General features: G+C 37.6%; 1 protein-coding gene across 1 annotated transcript in view; it reads right to left on the bottom strand.

Moving 5' to 3' along the window:
- Window positions 1-2097: 2097 nt before the first annotated feature.
- Trdn (triadin) overlaps window positions 2098-20585 on the bottom strand; it is a 382140-nt gene continuing 363652 nt past the window's right edge. The window contains exons 36-38 of the mRNA XM_060373675.1: window positions 12926-12964; window positions 7088-7126; window positions 2098-4265 (exon numbers count right to left, since the gene is read on the bottom strand). Of these exons, the coding sequence (XP_060229658.1) occupies window positions 4126-4265; window positions 7088-7126; window positions 12926-12964 (218 nt within the window). The 3' untranslated portion in view covers window positions 2098-4125. The remainder of the gene's footprint in view (window positions 4266-7087; window positions 7127-12925; window positions 12965-20585) is intronic.

Genomic DNA, 20585 nt, shown 5'->3' with positions numbered 1-20585 from the left:
AGTGGAGGAATGGATACAGAAATTGTGGTACATCTACACAATGGCATATTATTCAGCAATGAAAAATAAGGAAATCATGAAATTTGCAGGTAAATGGTGGGATCTGGAAAAGTCATCCTGAGTAAGCTATCCCAAAAGCAGAAAGACATACACAGTATATACTCATTCATATAGACATATAATATAGGATAAACCTACTAAAATCTGTATACCTAAAGAAACTATTCAAGAGGGAGGACTCTTGTTAAAATGCTCAATCCCTATCCAGAAAGGCAAAGAGGATGGACATCAGAAAAAGGAAAAAAGAGGGAACAAGTCAGGAGCCTGACACAGAGGACCTCTGAAAGGCTCTGCCCTGCAAACTATCAATGCAGATGCTGAGACTTATGGGCAACCTTTGGGCAGAGTGCAGGGAATCCTATGAAAGAAGTGGAAAACAGTAAGTTCCGGAGAGGACAGGAATTCCACAAGGAGAGCAACAGAACCAAAAAATCTGAGCACAGGGGTCTTTCTGAGACTGATACTCCAACCAAGGACCATGCATGGAGATAACCTAAGACCCCTGCACAGATGTAGCCCATGGCAGTTCAGTGTCCAAGTGGGTGCCATTGTAATAGGAACAGGGACTGTCTCTGTCATGAACTGATTGGCCTGCTCTTTAATTACCTCCTCCTGAGGGGGAAGTAGCATTACCAGGCCACAGAAGAAGACAATGCAGCCACTCCTGATGAGACCTAATTGATTAGGATCAGAAGGAAGGAAAAGAAGTCCTCCCCTACCAGTGGACTTGGGGAGGGGCATGCATGCAGAAGGTGGAGGAAGGGAGGGATTGGGGCTGGAGGAGGGAGGGAACCACAGGGGGGATACAAAGTGAATAAAGTGTAATTAATAAAGAATTAAAAAATAAAAAAAATAAAAAAGATTGACCTGTCACTATGTGTAACAAAATCTCAAGGGGCCAGAGAGATGGCTCAGTAGTTAAGAGCATGTGATGCTCTTCCAAAGGACCAGAGTTTGGTGCCCAGCCCCCTGTAATGTGCAGCCCACAACATCCTGTAATTTCAGCTCTAGGGAATGCACAACCTTAGTCTCATCTTTGCAGTGCCTGAAATCAAGTTATATTACTTCACACAAACACACAGATATGCAAATATAATTTTTAAATAGTAAAAATTAAAAACAAACAAAAAATTAAGAGCTAGGCAGGGATATTGGAGAGTTTGCTAAGATTCAACCATGATTTGAAATTACCAGTAACTTCTCGCATATCCACAGGGGGCTCTTTCTCTAAAGCAATGGTTTTCAAGTTTAGAAAAAGTCTTTTTAATTCCATTCACCGTTAGTGAATAGAAATTACAAGTGATCCCGCTACTGAACACATTTGTCATATTGAACCATTTAAAAGGAACAGTGATTATAGGGAAGTCCTTATTTTGTCTTTTGGAGTATTTTCATCTTCAGAGGATGCCAGCTTGGCTATAAGATTTTTAGTGTTCTACCAGCAATATTTTTATTCTTGTTGCCTTTTTATTCAGCAAAATTACTCAAGGAAATAGGCAGAGTTCTTAAATTCGCAGTAATGATTCAGAAATATTTTCCTGAAGAGGTTAGACAGGAATATAGCAGACTGAGTCCACAGAGAGGCCTTTTTCAGAAGTGAATACACAAAATACCTTTCGGTACATTTTAATTATGATCAACTGAATTTCTATAACTATGGATAAATAAGAAAACTTGGGCCTAAAGAAGCATTCTTATTTCTGTATGCTTTCACATGTTAAGATATGATGAGAGAGGAAAGTATGCAGGAGTGATGAGGAGTCACTCCCATTAGACAAAGCCAAAAAAATTAAGCACTTATTTACACTTTCTTGCCAACATGGCCTAAACCATAAAGGTAAAATTTTAAACGAAGACTTAGCTATCCATGTTTTTTTTTTTTAAGAAACAAACCATTAAATTGAAAAGGGCCAGAAATATTTTATTGATGTAAAGTTACAGATGAGAGTTTAGATAATATTTTCAAATTATAATCAACATTGAAGTTTTAGACAAACTTTAACAATCGTTAATGTTAATTATACCATAATTGGCTTCTCTAATTCACAGCTAATTTACAATGACATCTGTTATATTTTTTATCAATTTGTTTCAGAAAGAAAATAGATGATGATATTCAAAAGTCCGTGGAGATAAACTAGTGTCATCTCCAAAAACATAATTTCAGAGAACGTTTTGAAACATATTCATATTAAGACACTTTATCTGTCTCCAGAGTAACTCTTTGAATCGAGCTGCTTGTTTTGACAGTTCTTTGACACATGGAGATACAGTCATACAGTAAATTTTTCAATGTCATTTACTCTGCCAGGACAGTACTAGGTAAAACGTTTTGCTGTACTTTGTTAGACAGTCTGGTACCCGACACAGAGTAGACTCAGTGCTTAGTACATAGTCATTGAATGATAACAAAGTGGTGGATAACAATCCTGTTGTATGCATTTTTAAACAACTGTCACATTTGCTCTCTGTTCCTTTGCTCAGGTAATTTCATGTGTGACCCGCAGCAAAACAGAGACCTTTATCCACTGTTTTCCTTATAAGTTTGAATTGCTTTGTGAAGGGACTTTGCAAGACGGTACCATCCGGTCTGATGTTATAGGTCTCCCTTCCCCTCCAAATGGCTCCATTTTTCAAGTCCATTGTATTGTTGGCTTTTGGGGTGTGAACTAAGTCTGTCAGCATCTGACTGAAACTAATGTTTTTATAAAAGTCACTGACATTCTATCATTAATGGCAATTATATGATCCACACCCTACCTCAATATTGATAGAACAGACCTATGTCTTGGACATCAAGAACTGTAGTTAGCTTCAGCACTTGAAAACCAATCACAGGGCTGGTTCACACACTGTGTAGCTCAGCCAAGGGCTGAGATGATGATAGTGGCAGAAATGGTAACTCAAGTCATTTCCTGAGTTACTTCGTTTTAAGTTCAGCTGCAACTGGAAATATGATGAAAAATTACAGAAGATTTTTAAAGTTGATAAGAAAAGTTCATTAAAAATGAGTGTTAATGTCATCAAAGAGATGAACACTCTCGACAGTTATTTTCAGTCATGCATGGACAAGTAAGTTAAAAACTGCCATTCATATAATGTCTAATTAGTCAAAAGAAAGTAAGTGAACACACCTAGTCCCAAAATGTCTCACTTAAATATCTATGACACTCGCATTGTTTCCATTTGAAAAGGAAAACATTTAACTTTACAGAAAGAATGTATTGAGAAATAAAGCAATGTTTGCATTGGTCATCCATGGTTATTGATTGATCTAATCCTTCACCCAGGTGATGTTTTCACTGGGGCATAACCTGGAGAAGTGTGAAAATCTCACATCTGATTCACTTGCATATTAAACAAATGATTTACCAGATGTGCTCAACTGCAAGTGTATGTCCACAGGAGAGAATGTCATAATTATAGCTCAAGACAACCTGAAAGATAAGATCCCTGAAGCACCTTGTTCTTCATCATGTTCTGTCTGTCAGGCACTCTGAGCTTTAAGAACATGGCAAGGAACTTACAACACTCTGGTGGAAGACATAACTATTGTAGAGCCTTGCCGAAACTGAACTAGAAACTCACGTGAATATAATGATACACGTGTGTCTTTGGGTAAACCGAGTTTACCCACATGATGCAGAAGAGTAACTTTAATATATGTTCCTGTACCATTTAAAGTTAGAACACAGTCTATGTTACCAATTTAAAAATTAGCTACCCAAAGCCATAAATTTCATTTTGTAATTGTGCCAATTACATCTAAAAGAACAATATGAAGTAAACTTTAATGAATGCACAACTTTGCAATGAATAAAAACAGCTAAATGTAAGTACCCCTCCCACAGCAACAGACAGACACAGAGATTCTCTAGCATTAGACCCTCCAACTTACTAGTTTACCCCTTTGTCCATGCCATTATGTAATGCTAGGTGGAAGAGTAGAACGTTCACAAAGAAATCACAGGGTTGGATAGTTTCAATTGCCTGTGCCATTGTGGACAAAAGAGAAGATTCCACTTTCACCATGTTAAAGCAGTTGTCAGGGTCATGCATATGTGGCTATTGGCCTTGCTGCTTCTGTCCTGGAGAATTTGCTTTGCCAGAATTCTCTCCAGGACTTTGGGCGGGAGTGACAGGAAACTGAAATCCATAGCCATTGTACCCATCCAAGTAGACGCACTGGAAGAAACTGATGGGACCTAAGAAATAAAGAGTGGTTTTTGTTATGAACAAATAGGTCTTGTGCAGTAACATAGCAGGCATAGTGAGGCTGTGCATCACAGTAGGCAGAGTTGCTGACTGCAGTCAGTGAGCCTCCATTGCTACTGCAGAGAACTAAGCTTCATTATACCTTAGCTTCTTTAAGTATAACATTAAGACAAATTAAAACATGATAGGGATATTGAAAAAGTAAATCAATAATCATAGTGTGTGTGTGCGAGAGAGAGAGTCTGTGAACCTAAAGTTATGAGTTACTCTATTTGTCTTTATTCTAGAGTTATGAGCTCTATCTACTGAGGCAGCCAACTTTCCCTTTCAGGCAGCTCTATCCCTGAGGCAGATGCTTCACCCATAGGAAAACACAGGAAAGTGAAATGAATAGGCCAAAAGGCCTGTGAGATGACTCAGCGGGTAAAGGTGTCAGCTGCCAATCTTGATTACCCCAGGCCCCACAGAATGGAAGGAGGGATCAACATTAGTGTTGCTGGCACCCACACACTCATTTGCCCACCCCCTACCTCCACCTAAATGGATAAACTTAGTTGCTTTCAAGGAATGGGGTTGGAAATATTCTGTGATGCAGTGGGGAGGACCTGAGCTGTGGACTTTGATCTATTCCCTGGAGGCAGCTGTGTTAAGAGATCAAGCATCTCTGCTATAGTCACAGACACAGCCACTTCCTGACTCTCCACTATTGTCAACCCTATCCAGGTATCTTACTGCAAACAATCGCAGACATTTTGCAGGTCAAGAAAGAAAAATGCCAACTGAAAGGAGTGACGTGTAGGAGATAGGAAAGACGGCCAAATTCGCCTGCATGAAATGAAGCAGAGAAACGAAACTGAAAGAATCATTAGTACTCCGTAGGCTCATCTCCCCAAATTTCTATCCCCTCAGCTTCGCAAGTTCTGACATTTATCAGCATGAGTGCTCAGATTCCAGTCATTAATGGTTGACTAGCCCCAACAACTGGGTTTTCAGAAATTCGCTGTTTTCTGCTTTCTTCTACTTTGGTGGCACAAATCATTTTTTTCTCAAAGCTGAGGAGGGTGAAGAAGCTAGGGTATATTAGATGGAAGAAGTAGCCAAAAAGCTTCTGTGGTCAAAGAGAAATAACTGCACTGGTGCTAAAATTCAAGAGCCTCCTCATGACAGGTCTGCCCATTTGAACCTTAGCAGATACAGACACTGTCCTGGCATATATATCCAATTCAAGTTGAAAGAGCTATTAATAAGTAAAAGCAACACTAGCTCTAAACATTTCAGAAACTACATTAAAGACTCATGAAGACTAGAATGTAAAACCACTGTGTTAAGATGTAAATGAGAAGTAATGTTTGGAGATGATAAATTCAATGAGTGGAAGTTTTTACTGAAAAAAATGTTTAACCATATTTAAATTAATTATTTCTAATCATTTGTCTTTTTCTTTGAGGAAAGATTTTTTTTTCTCCTTTAACAATGGATAGCATGGGTGACATACTAGGTGGCCGAGGGTGGTCTTGAACTCAAGGCAGTCATCATGCTTCACTATGTGGTACCTCGTATCAATATCAATATCTAGTAGTAGAAAGATGCACTCACCCCCAGGCCTGGATATTTTTTATTACATTGATTTTCATTTTCGCAGAATTTTAGATTACCATGTAATTGTAAGAAACAATCCAGTGATATTCCATGTATTTTCACCCAGTTTCTCACACTGGTAAGATAGAGTTGACAGGAAATTAGTGTTGACATTCTCTACATAATGTATTATTTTTAATGCTTATTTATAAAATAGGAGATCTCAATTACTGGTGGAATTTAACTGAAGGTATTAACAACAGTTTATCAAGTGGGAGAATGTGGCAGCTTAGCTCATAATAGCTTTGTCATGGATTTTTGCGTTGATTTCTGAAATCCTTACATCCAGACTGCTTATACTCCTGTGTTTCTCACAGTCTGATGGTAGGAAGCATTCCAGTGACCCACTTATGCGTGCCGGCGTCATGTCAGTATTAGCAGTAACACTCGCAGCATAGGAGGTAGTCAGACTTCTCAATTAATGAGCTACGTCAGCCACTTCCTTCAGAAGGCATGGTAGGAAACCAGGATAATCCTACAGGAACTATTCTCTCAGACAAATGTTGTGTGCTTTAAAGTATATTTGTGATGACCTTTTGAATATATTTTAAAAATTGCTTTAGTGGGTCTGCTGATGATTTTAGTGTGTTTGTATGTGTGTGTGGCTTTACCATGTGAACAAAATGTCTAACTTGGAAACACTGGGATAATGAGAACTTGAGCACTGGGTTCTGGAACTCTAGATGAATATTCTAAAATCAATGATTCTAGAAACTCACTGTTAAAAGCTGGCAGGTGTCCAGGAACGTTAAAGGGAACTTTGAATTTGGGGAGTGAATTTCTAAGCAACTGAATTGCTGGAACCTGTTTCTATATTTTTAAAAACTGATTTAAAGAATTTCAGCACCTCACTTCTACTGATCTTTTATACAGCAGACAGTAAGACACATTTAACCAATATTCAGCTAGAGAACCCAGGATCAGGACCGTGCAGAATGACTTGCTATAAATGTCACTTCAATCATTATTTGGATTTATTTTAACCCTGTGCCTCTTTGCCTGACATAAAACTGACACATTTCCCTTTGAAATATAAATGGTCAACATTCATCGGGTCAGTGCAGAAAATCTTTTTCTTCTAATATTTTTCGTGAGAGTTGTTAAAGTTTAAATTTCAATGTGGCATCTTTATTATTGGAGGAGTTAGTTGTTTTTAATTTAATTATGAACTTACTCTTTTGCTTCTTTGGTGAAGATACATCATCAGTTACTTCTAGGGAGAAAAATTTAAAAGGTAAATATTAGCACATGCAGAGATATACAGCATGCACGTGGCGCTGGGTCTTTTGTATAAGAGCATAATATGTTAGTGACAGGAAATAGCCTTCTTACACACTCCTGGTTTTTATTAAGATTCAATTCAGACTTTCATCATAAAAATGAGTATGAGGTACAGAAACATGCTTTTGGCAATTGTACAAACAGACATGTGGGTTCATTGTTTACTATAGCTATGTAAATAATGCTGTGATTCTGTATCCTGCCACTTTGCTGAAGGTGTTTATCAATGATAAACATAATGAAATCGATACACCTAAAAAAAGATAATCAAGAGAGCAGACATGGGGTAAGATGATCAATCCTTGTTTAGAAAGACAGATGGGATGTGCATTGAACGTATGACAGGAGTCTACTGAGCGAATCTGAAAGACTCTAACTAGCAGTGTTTTCAAAGCAAAGACTCATGACCAAACCTTTCGCAGAGTACAGGGAATCATAAGAAAGAAGGGGAGTTAGTCGGATGGGAAAGGATAGGAGCTCCACAAGGACCAAATATATCTGGGCACAGGGTCTTTTCTGAGACTGACATTCAACCAAGGACCATGTATGGATATAACCTAGAACCTCTGCTCAGATGTAGCCTGTGGTAGCTCAGTAACTAATTGGTTTCCCAAAGTGAGGGGAACAAGGACTATTTCTAACAGGAACTCAATGACTGGCTTTTTGGCCTCCCCACCCCCCAAGGGAGGAGAAGTCCTGTTAGGCCACAGAGGAGGGCTTTGCAGCCAGTCCTGAAGATACCTGATAAAACAGGATCAGATGAATAGGGAAGAGGTCCCCCCATCAGTGGACTAGGAAAGGGGCACGGTGGAGATGAGGGAGGGAGGGACTGGGAGGGAATGAGGGAGCGGGACACGGCTGGGATACAGAGTTAATAAAATGTAACTGGTAAGAAAAAAATAAAATTAAAAAAATAATGCTGTGATTAATATGGAAGTCCAGGTAATAACGATTTATCTCCTTTGAATATATATTCAATAGCCGATCTGAGAGAAGATGTAGTACGTCTATTTTTAGTTTTAAAAGGAATCCCTGTATCACCTGTCAAATCAATTGTCATTCTCTCACACAATATGTACATTTTCCAGTAACACACCTTTATACAAGCTTAAGTCCAAATTTTACTTTGCAAGGCATGGATATCCAATTTATCTTACTGTGTCTTCATTCAAGGACGTGCTTTTCGCATTTTTTATGAAGTTCGGGAACAGTTACAGAACTGATACTTTCATTGCAAGAAGAACGCTTGCACAACTCTTATAATCCACAGAATATATAGAGAAAGACAAAAAGTGCCTGTGCCATAGCAGTTCCAAAGTCAGCAAACAACACTGACAGAAATCGACCAAGCTAATTCTGACTCTGACTTTCGTTTAGGAGATATTTGGTTGAGTTTAGACATCTGGAAGTAGCAAATTTTTCTAAGTGTATGCACTATGTAGGGGTGTGTGTGTGTGTGTGTGTGTGTGTGTGTGTGTGTGTGTGTTGCATTTCAGGTCCTATCCTCTCTTCATCCCTTGTTTACTTCCCTGAGAGGAATTTTACTATAGGTGGCTTTTTATTAATTAAAAGTGCATCTTGATGAAATAATAGGTTTGTACCAAATGAAGTGATAATTTTATCATTAAACATGATATTAAAGAACATTTCTGCAGAATAGACAATAAATTCAAAAAGCAAAATATTGTGTCCCTGAGAGAATGTATAAATGAGCAAAAGGTAAAGGTTCTCACCTTTATCTTTCTTTGAAGCTGGTACGTCTTTGGATTCTTCTAGAGAGAACAAAAATGAAAAGAAAATCACAGTCTAAATGCTTTTCATTTTCTCAAATGGAAAGTACTTTTCTTAAACTTTTTTTAAGGATAATTTATTATAAAGCACAGTGTCTGCAATATTATATGAACGCTATTCTTATTTTTACAAAAACAGTGTCTTTCAGTTTCTCTCTTAACCTGTCTATCACACAAATAATTCAGACTCTATTATGTAATTTTAACAAGCTTCACAGCACAAAAATTGAGCAGTTATTAATCTATTCTTAACACTCTGAGATAATTTGGCTTCCTTCTAACATACATCCCAGAGATTCTTGCACTTTGTAGTTTTCTTGTTCCAGCTCCTCTTCTGATTTCACTTCTACCCCTCCGGTGGCTGGATCCCCTACTTCTTCCTCTAACTCCTCCTCCCCTGGCTGGCAGGAAGTCCAGCCCTATTCTCTTCCCTGATCAGTGATTGGCTGTAAGCTGCTTTTTTGGCATAGCATGGGACAATTGGAGTTTACACAACATTAGACGGGAAATTCTCAGAGCAAGGATCGCAACCAGATATTGGAGCTACAGAAATCAGCACTGAATTACACAATAACCTTTTGCCTACATATGAACTTGTATTGCTTTGGATATAGTAACACTGTTTGCACGTATATAAGAAATTTTCAACTTTAAAAACTCTTTCTTCTGCTCAGATGTGGCCGATTGGCAGCTCAGTCTCCACGTGGATCTCCGAGTGAGGGGATCAGGGCTGCCTCGGTCATGAACTCAGTTGACTTCTCTCTGATCACTCGCCCCTGTAGATATAGCCTTGCCAGGCCACGGAGGAAGAGGATCCAGTCCTGATGAGACTTAACAAGCTATGGGCAGATGGCAATAGTGGAGAACTCCCCCTTTCAGTGGACTAGGGGAAGGGGATGAGGGGAAGAGGGAGGGTGGGTGGGACTGGGGTGGTTGCGGGACGGAGCTTCAATCGAGATATATAGTTAATAAATTGTAAGGAAAAAAACCCTCTTTCTTCAAGTTGATATAACTAGAAATATCTTGGAAGATGAACCTCAACTGAGAAAAATGTATGTGGGCAAAGCTAAGAGCGTTTTATTTTGATTAAAGGTTGAAGGGTGGGGGCCTGGAGAGATGGCTCAGAGGTTAAGAGCACTATCTGCTCTTCCAGAGGTCCTGAGTTCAATTCCCAGCAACCACATGGTGGCTCACAGCCTACTATACTGGGATCTGATGCCCTCTTCTGGCATGCAGGTATACATGTATTCATATATATGAATATATATATATATATATTATGTGTATGAGAACATTTATATATATAAATGTTCTGCTAGTATTAAAAAAAAAGGTTGAAGGGGAGGGGCCAGCATGCTATAGGAAGAGGACACTCAGAGGCATAAGAAAGAAGAATGTGTAAGTCATGGGGGAAAAGCCAGTAAGCATCATCTATAACTTAGACCTAAGCTAAATAAGCTCTTTCCTCTCTAGGTTGCTTATCACATATTGTTTATCTCAACAAGAGAAATCTACAGAGGACAAGGAGGGAAGAATTGTGAGCCGGATAAATTATTTTAAAACCTTTATGCCATTTAAAAACTTAGCATATCAGGGAATAACCAAAGTGAAAATATTTGCATTCTGTCTGGGGCCACTCTGCACTGACAAAACTCTAATTTTAGAAAGAATTTGGTCCAACCTATCTTTTCTGAGGAATAGGGGGCAGGGGATAGGGGGAAGAAGGAGGGAATGTGAGACCAGGAGGAGACGTTATAGGGGTCTACAATTGGGATATAAAGTGAATAAACTTAAAAAGTTTATATTTAAAAAATGAAGAAAAAGATGTTCATCTAGCTTTCAGTGCTACAACTGCAGTGCTCTGTTTTTTCCGAGGACTGACACACTCATTTTAAGGACATGTTCCTTGCTTCCCACATCCCGAGCTTCAGCAGGGAGCACAACAGCCAAAGCATATACAGGATTTATTCTGCTTAGTGCTCAAGAGGAAAAAGCATGTCCCATCACGCATGAGTCAGGTGTCTCCCTCTAGCCCCCAAGCCCCACCTGCTTCCTGCCCATATATCAGTTTCTTCCATGCGAAGCACAGCAGCACAGACACCTTGTATGATTCAGCACAGCAGCACTAAGGCACAAAATAGAGCTAAAAAGGCCAAGGGGGCAAGAGCCTTACACACGGTAACCCTTTATTAGACTGACACTTTGGACACAGCATTCATTTTTAAAAATTCTCTGCAAATAATTCAGTCACTCATTGACCACTGACTTTGCAAAACAAACACAAACAAAACAAAATGAAACAAACAAACAAGGAAAACCAAACTGCCTGATTTCTTGCTTTCATTTACTTGTCATTTCTTACTGCACACTGGAGACTTGAGAGGAATCCCTTCTTTAATTTCCTCTAATCCTAAATGCAGCTACTAGTTCAAGCATTTTGACTTGGGAAATGGGTATAGAGGTGGCAGCAGTGAGCAGCTCCAAAAGCAGAGGCACAAAGTATGGGACACATTAAATTAAAATATATTTCTTACATTAAAATGTTTTTAAGCAACAAAGCAAACTATTCAGGGAAATAAAAAAGACAACTTATGAAATGAGATAAAATATTTGTAAACATATAGCTGATAGAGGATTCATGTATAAAAATAAATAAGTCATATTCCTGGAGGAAAAAAAAAACAACTAAGTCCAATTAAATACATTCAGAACATTTATGAATATGATAAGCAGTATAATAATAATTGGTTAATCTCACTGATTTTCATGCAAAAGAATTTCTAAAAAATAGTTTTGAAAACACCACATTGCATGTCAGAATGACCATTATTAAATGATGAAAAAAACCTGTCATAGACATGTAGCTTCAACATGTGTGTGCATTCATCTGCAAGAACCTACATATGTATGTGTGCACACAAAAGACATATAAAGCCATAAAACACACACACACACACACATACACACACACACACACAACAAAGACATATAAAACCATACAACACAAAAAAAATAAAATAAAAATAAAGAAAAAGGTGAAAAAAAACCATACAACACAAACACACATGCCTGGTTCTCTAAGACAGCAGATTGTAAAGTTTTTACTACAAAAGTTAGCTGAGTCAATTAATATGTCAATTAGTTTAATCATCTTCATTATACTCTGATGCACATATTAAACTTTCACATGTACACTTAAAATGTATAATTTATATTTAACAAATATGCCTCAGTGAAACTAGAAAAAAAAGGCATTAAATTTAAACTGAAGTTCGAAGATGTAAACAATTATATTATGAAGACCCACCAATGGTCATTTATACATTCTAACATGCAGGCACATATGGAATCCTGTGGAACAATAAATGGAAAAGGGGTAAGATAGGTGAGTATTTGATGTTTCTCTAATAGAAAGAAATGTGACCTTCAAAGAGAAACTGTGTGTGTATGTGTGTGTACATGTATATGTATATGTATGTATATGTGTGTGTATGTGTATATGTGTTTGTATGTATATGTGTGTGAGTGTGTGTATCTGTGTGTGTGTGTGTGTGTGTGTTTCAGGTCCTATCCTTCCTTACTTCCCTCTTTTTCCGTTTATGAGAGGGATTTTACTATAGGGAACTTTTTTTAAAGAGCAATTCTTGATAAAATAAGAGATTTATTCTACTTAAAGATTTTAAAACAATGTTTCTGCAGATTCGTCAATAAGTGCATCTCATGGTTACTTTTAAATAATGACCAGCTAGTTTTTTCAATATGCAGGGAAATGCATAGTTCATAAAAATATAAAAGTATTAAAACATTTCTCCTACAAAAAATGTTGCTTAGAAATACCAGCAATTATACCAAGAGATCAAGAACATTCGATAAAACAACAAAAAGCAAAACCTTGTGTCCTTGGGAGAAGAGAATAAATGTGCAAAAGGCAACAAACTCACCTTTATCTTTCTTTGAGGCTGGTACATCTTTGGATTCTTCTAGGAGGAACAAAATGAAAAGTAAATCACTACCTAAATGCTTTTTGTTTTCCCGAACAGAAAATACTTTACTTAAAGTGTTTTTCCTCCCTTTGTGAGTTACAGGCCTCTAATCTCAAATGCAGCTTCTAGTTCAAGCCTTCTGACTTGGGAAATGGATGTAGAGCAGACAGCACTGAGCAGCTCCAAAAGCAGAGGCACAAAGTATGTGTCCCATACTTTAGGACACACCATGTCAAAATGCTTTTAAGCAACAAACCAAACAATTCAGAGAAATAAAGAGACAACTTATGAAAGGAGGTAAAATATTTGCAAGTCATATAGCTGATAAAAACATGTAAGCAAGTCTTGTGACTGGAGAAAAAATAAGGCCAATTAAATATATAATCATGATAAACAGTAACATAATAAGTTGATTATTCTCATTAATTTTCATGCAAATAAATTTTAAAAATCATTATAAGACACCAAATAGCAAGTCAGAATGACCATTATCAATTTATGTCAAATAATAACAAGTATTTAGAGAAAAACAAGCATGAGAATTTGGTTTTGAATGCTCTGAAACAACATCACAATTTAGGCGTGGTGATGCCCATCCACAATCTTAGCCCTGGGGATGGGGAATCAAGTTCTTCTAGGAGCTTGTTGACAGCTTGTTTTCCCAAGTCAATGAGCTTCAGGGTCAGTAAGAGATCCTGCCTAAAACCATAGGTGGAGAGCTATGGAAGAAAATACCTAAAACAGACCTGCAGCCTTAACATGCATGTGCACACACCTGCAAGGACCTACACATACACAAAAGTATGTATACAAATGTATACAAAAGTACACGCACACACGCACACACGCACACACACACACACACAGATACAAACACACAGTTAGCTGAGTAAATTAATATATTGATTCACTTAACATCATAAGTATATCTTGAAGCATATGTATATTAAAGCTTTAAATTGAATAGCTTAAAATGTACACTTTGTGTTTACCACTTAGGCCTCAATTAAACTGGAGGGAAAAAAAGACATTAAATTGGAACTGAAACTCAAAGACACAAACAGTAACTAAGTTATATTATTAACATCAATTGTTCTTTTATACATTCTAGACTTGCAGGCACCTATGGAATCCTATGGAAATAATTTTAAATCAGAGATAACACTAACAAAGTATACTTGAGGACTCTTTAGATTTTTTTGTTGCAACCTCTTAGTCCTTGTAATTGTTTTATTTACTCAGAGTTTGCATGCCATGTTTTAACTAATAAATGGAAAAGGTAAGATTAGTGAATATTTGAAGTTTCTCTGACAGGAAAAGAATATGACTTTCAAGCAGAAAGATTAGTTCAAAAAACAAAATTAAAAAACAAAATTAGCAGCATGTTTTTTTTAATGATTTGTAATTAATGTTTGAATTGATTTGTTGTAAAGTTTCTTTAAATTTGTGCTTGCCTCACTGAAATACAAAATGAGCATAAACTTAAACTGACCAACTATTGATCAAGCTATAGATAAGGGAAATCTAAAAATGGTGGCTTGTATCTGTAATAACATAGAACGTATTTTTGAAAAGTGACGTTAGAATACTTAAGTGAGGAAAAACATCCTGTTCCCTTAAGAATTTGCATACATATCTGAAATTTCTGCGAAAAAGTGAAGTGGAACTAGGTCCTCATACAAAGAACAATACATGACAATTTTGTAGGTTATAACATACCACAAAGTAAGACGCCTATTCTCAGGAGCAATTCTTTCCCTCAGGACAAGCAAAAATGAGTAGAATAAAAACTAAACTTCATATTTAAAACATCCATTTTTACCATGTTCATTATGTGTGCATGTATGTTTGTGGTCACATAACTACAATGCCTCTAGAACAATGGTTCTTAATCTTTCTGATGCTGCAACCTTTTAATATAGTTCGTGTTGTGGTGACCCCAATCATAAAAAATATTTCATTGCTAATTCATAAATGTAATTTTGGTAGTTATGAAACACAATGTAAATATACTATATGCAGAATATCTGATCTGTGACCCCTGTTGTGGGACTTGACCCACAGCTTGAGAACTGCAGAGCTCTAGAGGTTGAGGGTGTCAGATCCCCTGGAGCTGGAATCCTTGTGAGTTGTCGGATATGGCACTGGGAACTGAGTTTTAGTCCTCTGCAAGAGCAGTACCTGCCCTTTAATTGCTAAGTCACCACAGCAGCCCTCAAACCTTACTCTATTCAATTGGACAATGATCAGAGAATAGGAGACCCTGGAACACTCAGTCCTAATTTCTCCCATCATGACTCAGGGGACTATGTAGAAGAGGTGAAAAAATTGTAAGAGCCAAAAGATGTGTGAGACTGACAGTCAGGAAACACTGACTTCCAAACACACCAGGATGCACACTCATTCGAAGTCACAGAGAGTGTGGCAGCATACACAGGACCTGCACAGATGTGGGCCAGATGGGGTCCCAAACACTGAGAAAGAAGGTAGACATGGACTCCTACCCCTAAATCAGAACCACTCACAAAGGAAAAAAGTAGTTTTCTCCAGAAGGGAGGCCCTATGCTCAGCAGCGGACAACTAACACAAAGCAAACTCAAAGGTGTTTTTGGAGTATTGTCGCATAGTACTTTGTTTGAGCTTTTACTTTCTCTTGTCTTTTGCTTATCTATGATAGTTCCAATTCTGTGTTTTTATGGGGTTTGTGTGTATGTGTGTGTGCATTCACATGCATGCAAATGTGTTTCTTGTGCTTTTTCTTCTTTTTCCCCTTTTCTATTTATTTTGTCTTATTCTTGCTTTCTTTTTCTATTGGCCTGTTTTCTAGGAAAGAGAGGCAAGCCCTGTTAAAGGTTTTCAGCCACCAAAGTGGTCATGGCCCATAGAGTGAGGCTGATAGTCTGAGAACCACTGGTCTAGAGGAAAATAGCAGAAGCCCAGTACTAAGCAAACAGATTTGGCTTGTAACAATGTATATGATGCTATAGACCTCAAGAAGTGAAAGCATTTCTAAAAAGGTGGTAGATCCTCAGGGTAGAATGCTTAATAAAGGGTAGTCATGGTCACTGAGCTTTCTAACGCCCAAGTTCCATGATGACATTTATGTGAGGTTCTTGAATATGTGGAGTTATTAGATCCAGACAGTAGTTAGTTAAAGCTGATCATACGGCAAGGGGTCATTGAGAGATTGCTCTTAGAAGCATTGCTATATGGATGCTCCAGGAAGCAAACCTGGCAAGGGGAATGATACAAAGGAATAGTATATCTATGTATGCTCAGAGGGAAGGACTTCTCTAAGAGTGAGAAAAGAACATGCATGAATGAAGGCACAAAATGAGAGAACTGGCAAGAACAGGTCAAGTCAAAGGGGAAACTGGGTTTCGTTTGTCTGTTTAATCTTGGAGGTATTGTCATGTAGCCCGGACTGGACTCAAGCTCACTACATAAGTAAGACTGGGATTAGACTTCTGATCTTCCCGCCTCCACTTTCCACCATGAAGAAGAAGTAGGAATGGCAGTTTCCTGATCTCAGGCAGAGGGGGCTGAGGAGTAGGATGAGGAACATTAAAGCACTGTAACTTGGAGAGATGATACATGATAAGGAATTCACGGTGATGGCTTAGAATGTTAATTTTTGTCTTCCCAATTTTAAGTCAGCTTTCTGTAGTGGGTACCAAACTTCCCACAGGACAACTTAAAAACAGGGGGGGGAGTGTTACATTTTGGCTCCTGGTTTCACCGATTTCAGTCCATTATCCCTCAGCCCTATTGTGCTGGGCTAGAATAGTATTAGGCATCAGAGTGGTAGAAGCCTATGGCCAACTATCACCTCATAGTAGACAGGAGCCAATAAAAGAAAAGGATGTCTATGCTAGCCGGGTCTCCCATTTCCAGCCTCCATTTCATGTGCGCATCTATCCTGTGACATGGTACTAGTGCCTTTTGGGATTTTTACAATTTCCCTGCCTAGCTGATTCTCTTTAACTGATTCTTTCTAGTAATTACACTGAAATGCACACTTGCTTAATCTAGTCAAATTAAGAATTGAGATTAACCATCACACATTTTTAAGCAAAAATTTTCCTGTGTTATTCAGGCAGCTTTGCATTCTCTTAGAAAACATAAATAAATAAATAAAATCTATGTAAATAATGCATGCATTGCTATCCATACAGTTACTGAATCTTTTCTCTGCTAGTTATCTGTTTGGATAGCTGCAGTTCTGAGAGATACTCATTATTAAACATCTGGGAACCTTAGGCGCAAACACAAAGGAAATTTATCCTGGAGTTTTGTATTCTTCCTCACTCTTCGCCTTTCATTAAATTCAATGCATTGCTTTGCATTTCTAGAGATATCCAATGACTCAATTTGTCTTTCAACTGACTTTCTGAATTCTGCATAAAGAGGTTAATAAATATTATATTCTGTGAGTTTATATTTTCCCAAGAAATCCAATGCATCCACCATGGTCCAAAGCTAGACTTGGCAGGTAGTTAAGGTTAGCCCATATACATTCTATTATTCAAAGTGACCATGGGATTTAAAGAAAATTAACTGCTGCACTGAACAATAGACATAGCATTCTTGAACTTGGCTCCCGAGGATAATGAAGCATGCAGAGACAGCTCACGCTGGGAACTTTCCACACATCACGCCATGAAGCCAAGGGTGTTGAATAAACAGATGAAGTCCTTTCAGAGTATCCTGCTGTCACTCTGCGAGTGAGATGGCCATCTTGAGGGCAATGTCAGAATAACTTAACATCACCCAAAAACGAATGAGGCCTCCTTGCTGTGACCCAAAGACTAACAAGGAACAGTGGCAAACATTTCACCAAATGCTCCATTACACTGAATTTCTCAGGATCAGCAAAGAGGAGAGAAGTGTTTTCAATATGAATTTCGTGTCGCTGGTACGCAGAGGGCTTCAGCCAACAGTGACTGAAGTTACTTTTCCATTGCTCACTTCTGGAACAAAGGGAGTTTAATTACACTTGCTGTAAAAGCTGAGATGGGTTTAAGCCCAACCTAAAAGGGAGAAAAACATATTCTTTCTAGTAATTCATTTTATGCTTTCTCTCAGATTGAAACCAAAGTAGAATCTGTCTCTGCCTGGAGAAGTAGCAGGTTTACATGAATGCCCAGTACCATAGTCCTCATTATTAACACTTACACCCACAGGAACTAAATGATCAATTATGTTTATTATGCACCAAACACTATTTATATACCTTACTATTTTATGTTATTTAATTGTCCAAAACGTTTAGACTAAATATCATTCTGATGCAAAATTTGATGGAAGCCCAAAAATATTAAGTACTTTTTTCAAATGTATATAGTTTTATGTGAAGATTTCTGAAGTTGAGGACCTCATTCTCCGCAGCCACTGTCCCCATGAAACAATTTGTAGAGATTTGATATTAATTTCTTTATATATAAAATATGAATACTCCTGTCTTCAACATTCTATCCTAATAATCAGCCCTAAATGATTTAATTTTAGTTCTATCAGATACTCTACCATTTCAGTTATCAAATTAGCTTGTAAACAACTAGTTTACAAGAAGACAGATAAAGCTTCCCCATTTAATTCAGAAAAGTATGTTGACATCAGACTTGGGTAAAAATAAGAATTTTCAGGCACTCCTAGTTCTGATCATGTGCTCAGCTGGATACCTAAGAGATCATTCAACAAACAAACAACACAAAAGAGGAGATACCCATGTTACTGAGGTTCTGAGCTCAAAGATGATAAAGATAACTTTAATTTACATTGGAGTAGGGGAAAAGAACTCAGTTGATGAGAGATGGTCTCCTGGGTTGTACAGGATATACAAAAGTCTACTGTCAGTTAAGTCTCACAAATTAAGGTGCAGTGTAGGAGTCTGAGATGCTTTGTTACAATAGAATAGGAAAACAAAAATAAAATTGCCTGGGAGAGTCTGAGAAAGTAGCAGTAACACACAATTTAAATCTCCCCCATCTCTCTCAAGGAAATAAAATAGAAAACACCAAAATGTGTATGTGTAACAAGTTAAATCAACCCACAGTTGTCCGTGAATGGAAATTAATGGCTAAGTAAGACACAGTAAAATAAAATTTGTGAAGCAAAGGTTGATGTAAACAATCAGGGCTATGAGAGACTGAAGAACAGCAACTCCCAAAATGTGGGTAGCTATCTTCCTGAGTGCATCACACTGCCTTGAGACCATAGGCTGAAATGAGCAAGGACTTTCGCCCAGTTCAAAAGTAAGCGTAGAGGGCTGACTTGAGGGCTGAAACTACAGAAGCAAGCAAGGCAACTTTGGCTTCTGGGAACTAACCAGCTATGATGAGATCTCACCAACAGTAAGAAGTTGCTGAACTTGTAACAAAAGTGTAGAAGGTGAGAAAATTAAGACAAGGACCAAAAACAACCACTCAAAAAATGAGAGTAAACTGTTATTTTTTTAATGTATTTTTCCTGTGGAGTTGTATATATTTTCATAACGACCCTACTGTAAAATGCTTGGATTTTATCAAAAATCCTTTGTAGTATTTGATCGTGTAGCTGTACCTAAGATGATATAGCCATTCTACTGTTAAGGCCATGTGGGTTATTTCCAGTTTGGCCAATTATTATGCTAGTTCTATAAATATTTATGCACAAGCTTTTGTATGAACATGAGTTTTCATTTCTTTCACCCTCCAGGGAGGGAATAGTGGATTTTTAAATGTAAACTTGATGTTATAAAAAAATACTAAAGCAGTTTCTATAGTGCCAGAATCCTACTGTATTCCCAACAGCAATTATAAAAGTTCTTTTTACTAAAAGTCCTGTCCTTGTTTATTTTTTAAAGTTTAAAATTTCAGTGATTCCAGTTCATTGGACATGTTATGAAATAGTGGATTAATCTGCATTTTATTAATACCTAATGATATTACATATTTTCTAATACTTTCTAAAAGATTTATTTATAATATATATAACGTTCTGCCTGCATGTACACCTGCATGCCAGAAGAGGGCGTCAGATCTCATTATAGATGGTTGTGAGCCACCATGTGGTTGCTGGGCATTGAACTCAGGACCTCTAGAAGAGCAGCCAGTGCTCTTAACCTCTGAGCCATCTCTTCAGCCCTATTTTCTAATACTTAGTGGTCACTTTCCCATGCTCTTTGGCAGTTACTATTGAAGTCTTTTATTTTGAATTTCTTGAACTTAATTGTTTTAAATCATATGTAATAGGTATTTTTCCTTTGTGAAAGGCTCATACATATACATATATGTGTATATGCATAAATTCATATATGTATATATACACACATGTATGTGTGTGTGTGTGTGTGTGTTGGTCTTGAAATTCCTGTGTTGGTTTGGATAACCTTGAACTTCTGATTCTCTTGCCTCTGCATCCAAGTGCTACAGCCACAGGCCTAAACCACCACAAATGCTTATGTGATTTTGGGGGTTATACCACACTTTCTACACAGTGAGTACTCTACCAAGTTGCTCCCCAGCCTAATTCATTTGCCACTGAAACATAGAAATTACTATCAGATATGTTGTGCTTTTATATATTTATTTATTTAGCTTTCACCAACAAATTGCAGTGAACTTGTAGTAGAGCAAAG

Source organism: Meriones unguiculatus, chromosome 20 (genome assembly GCF_030254825.1).
Source record: "Meriones unguiculatus strain TT.TT164.6M chromosome 20, Bangor_MerUng_6.1, whole genome shotgun sequence".
Classification (NCBI taxonomy): Eukaryota; Metazoa; Chordata; class Mammalia; order Rodentia; family Muridae; genus Meriones; species Meriones unguiculatus.
Note: the sequence above shows the minus strand (reverse complement) of the source record. Positions and strands in the feature narration are given on the sequence as shown.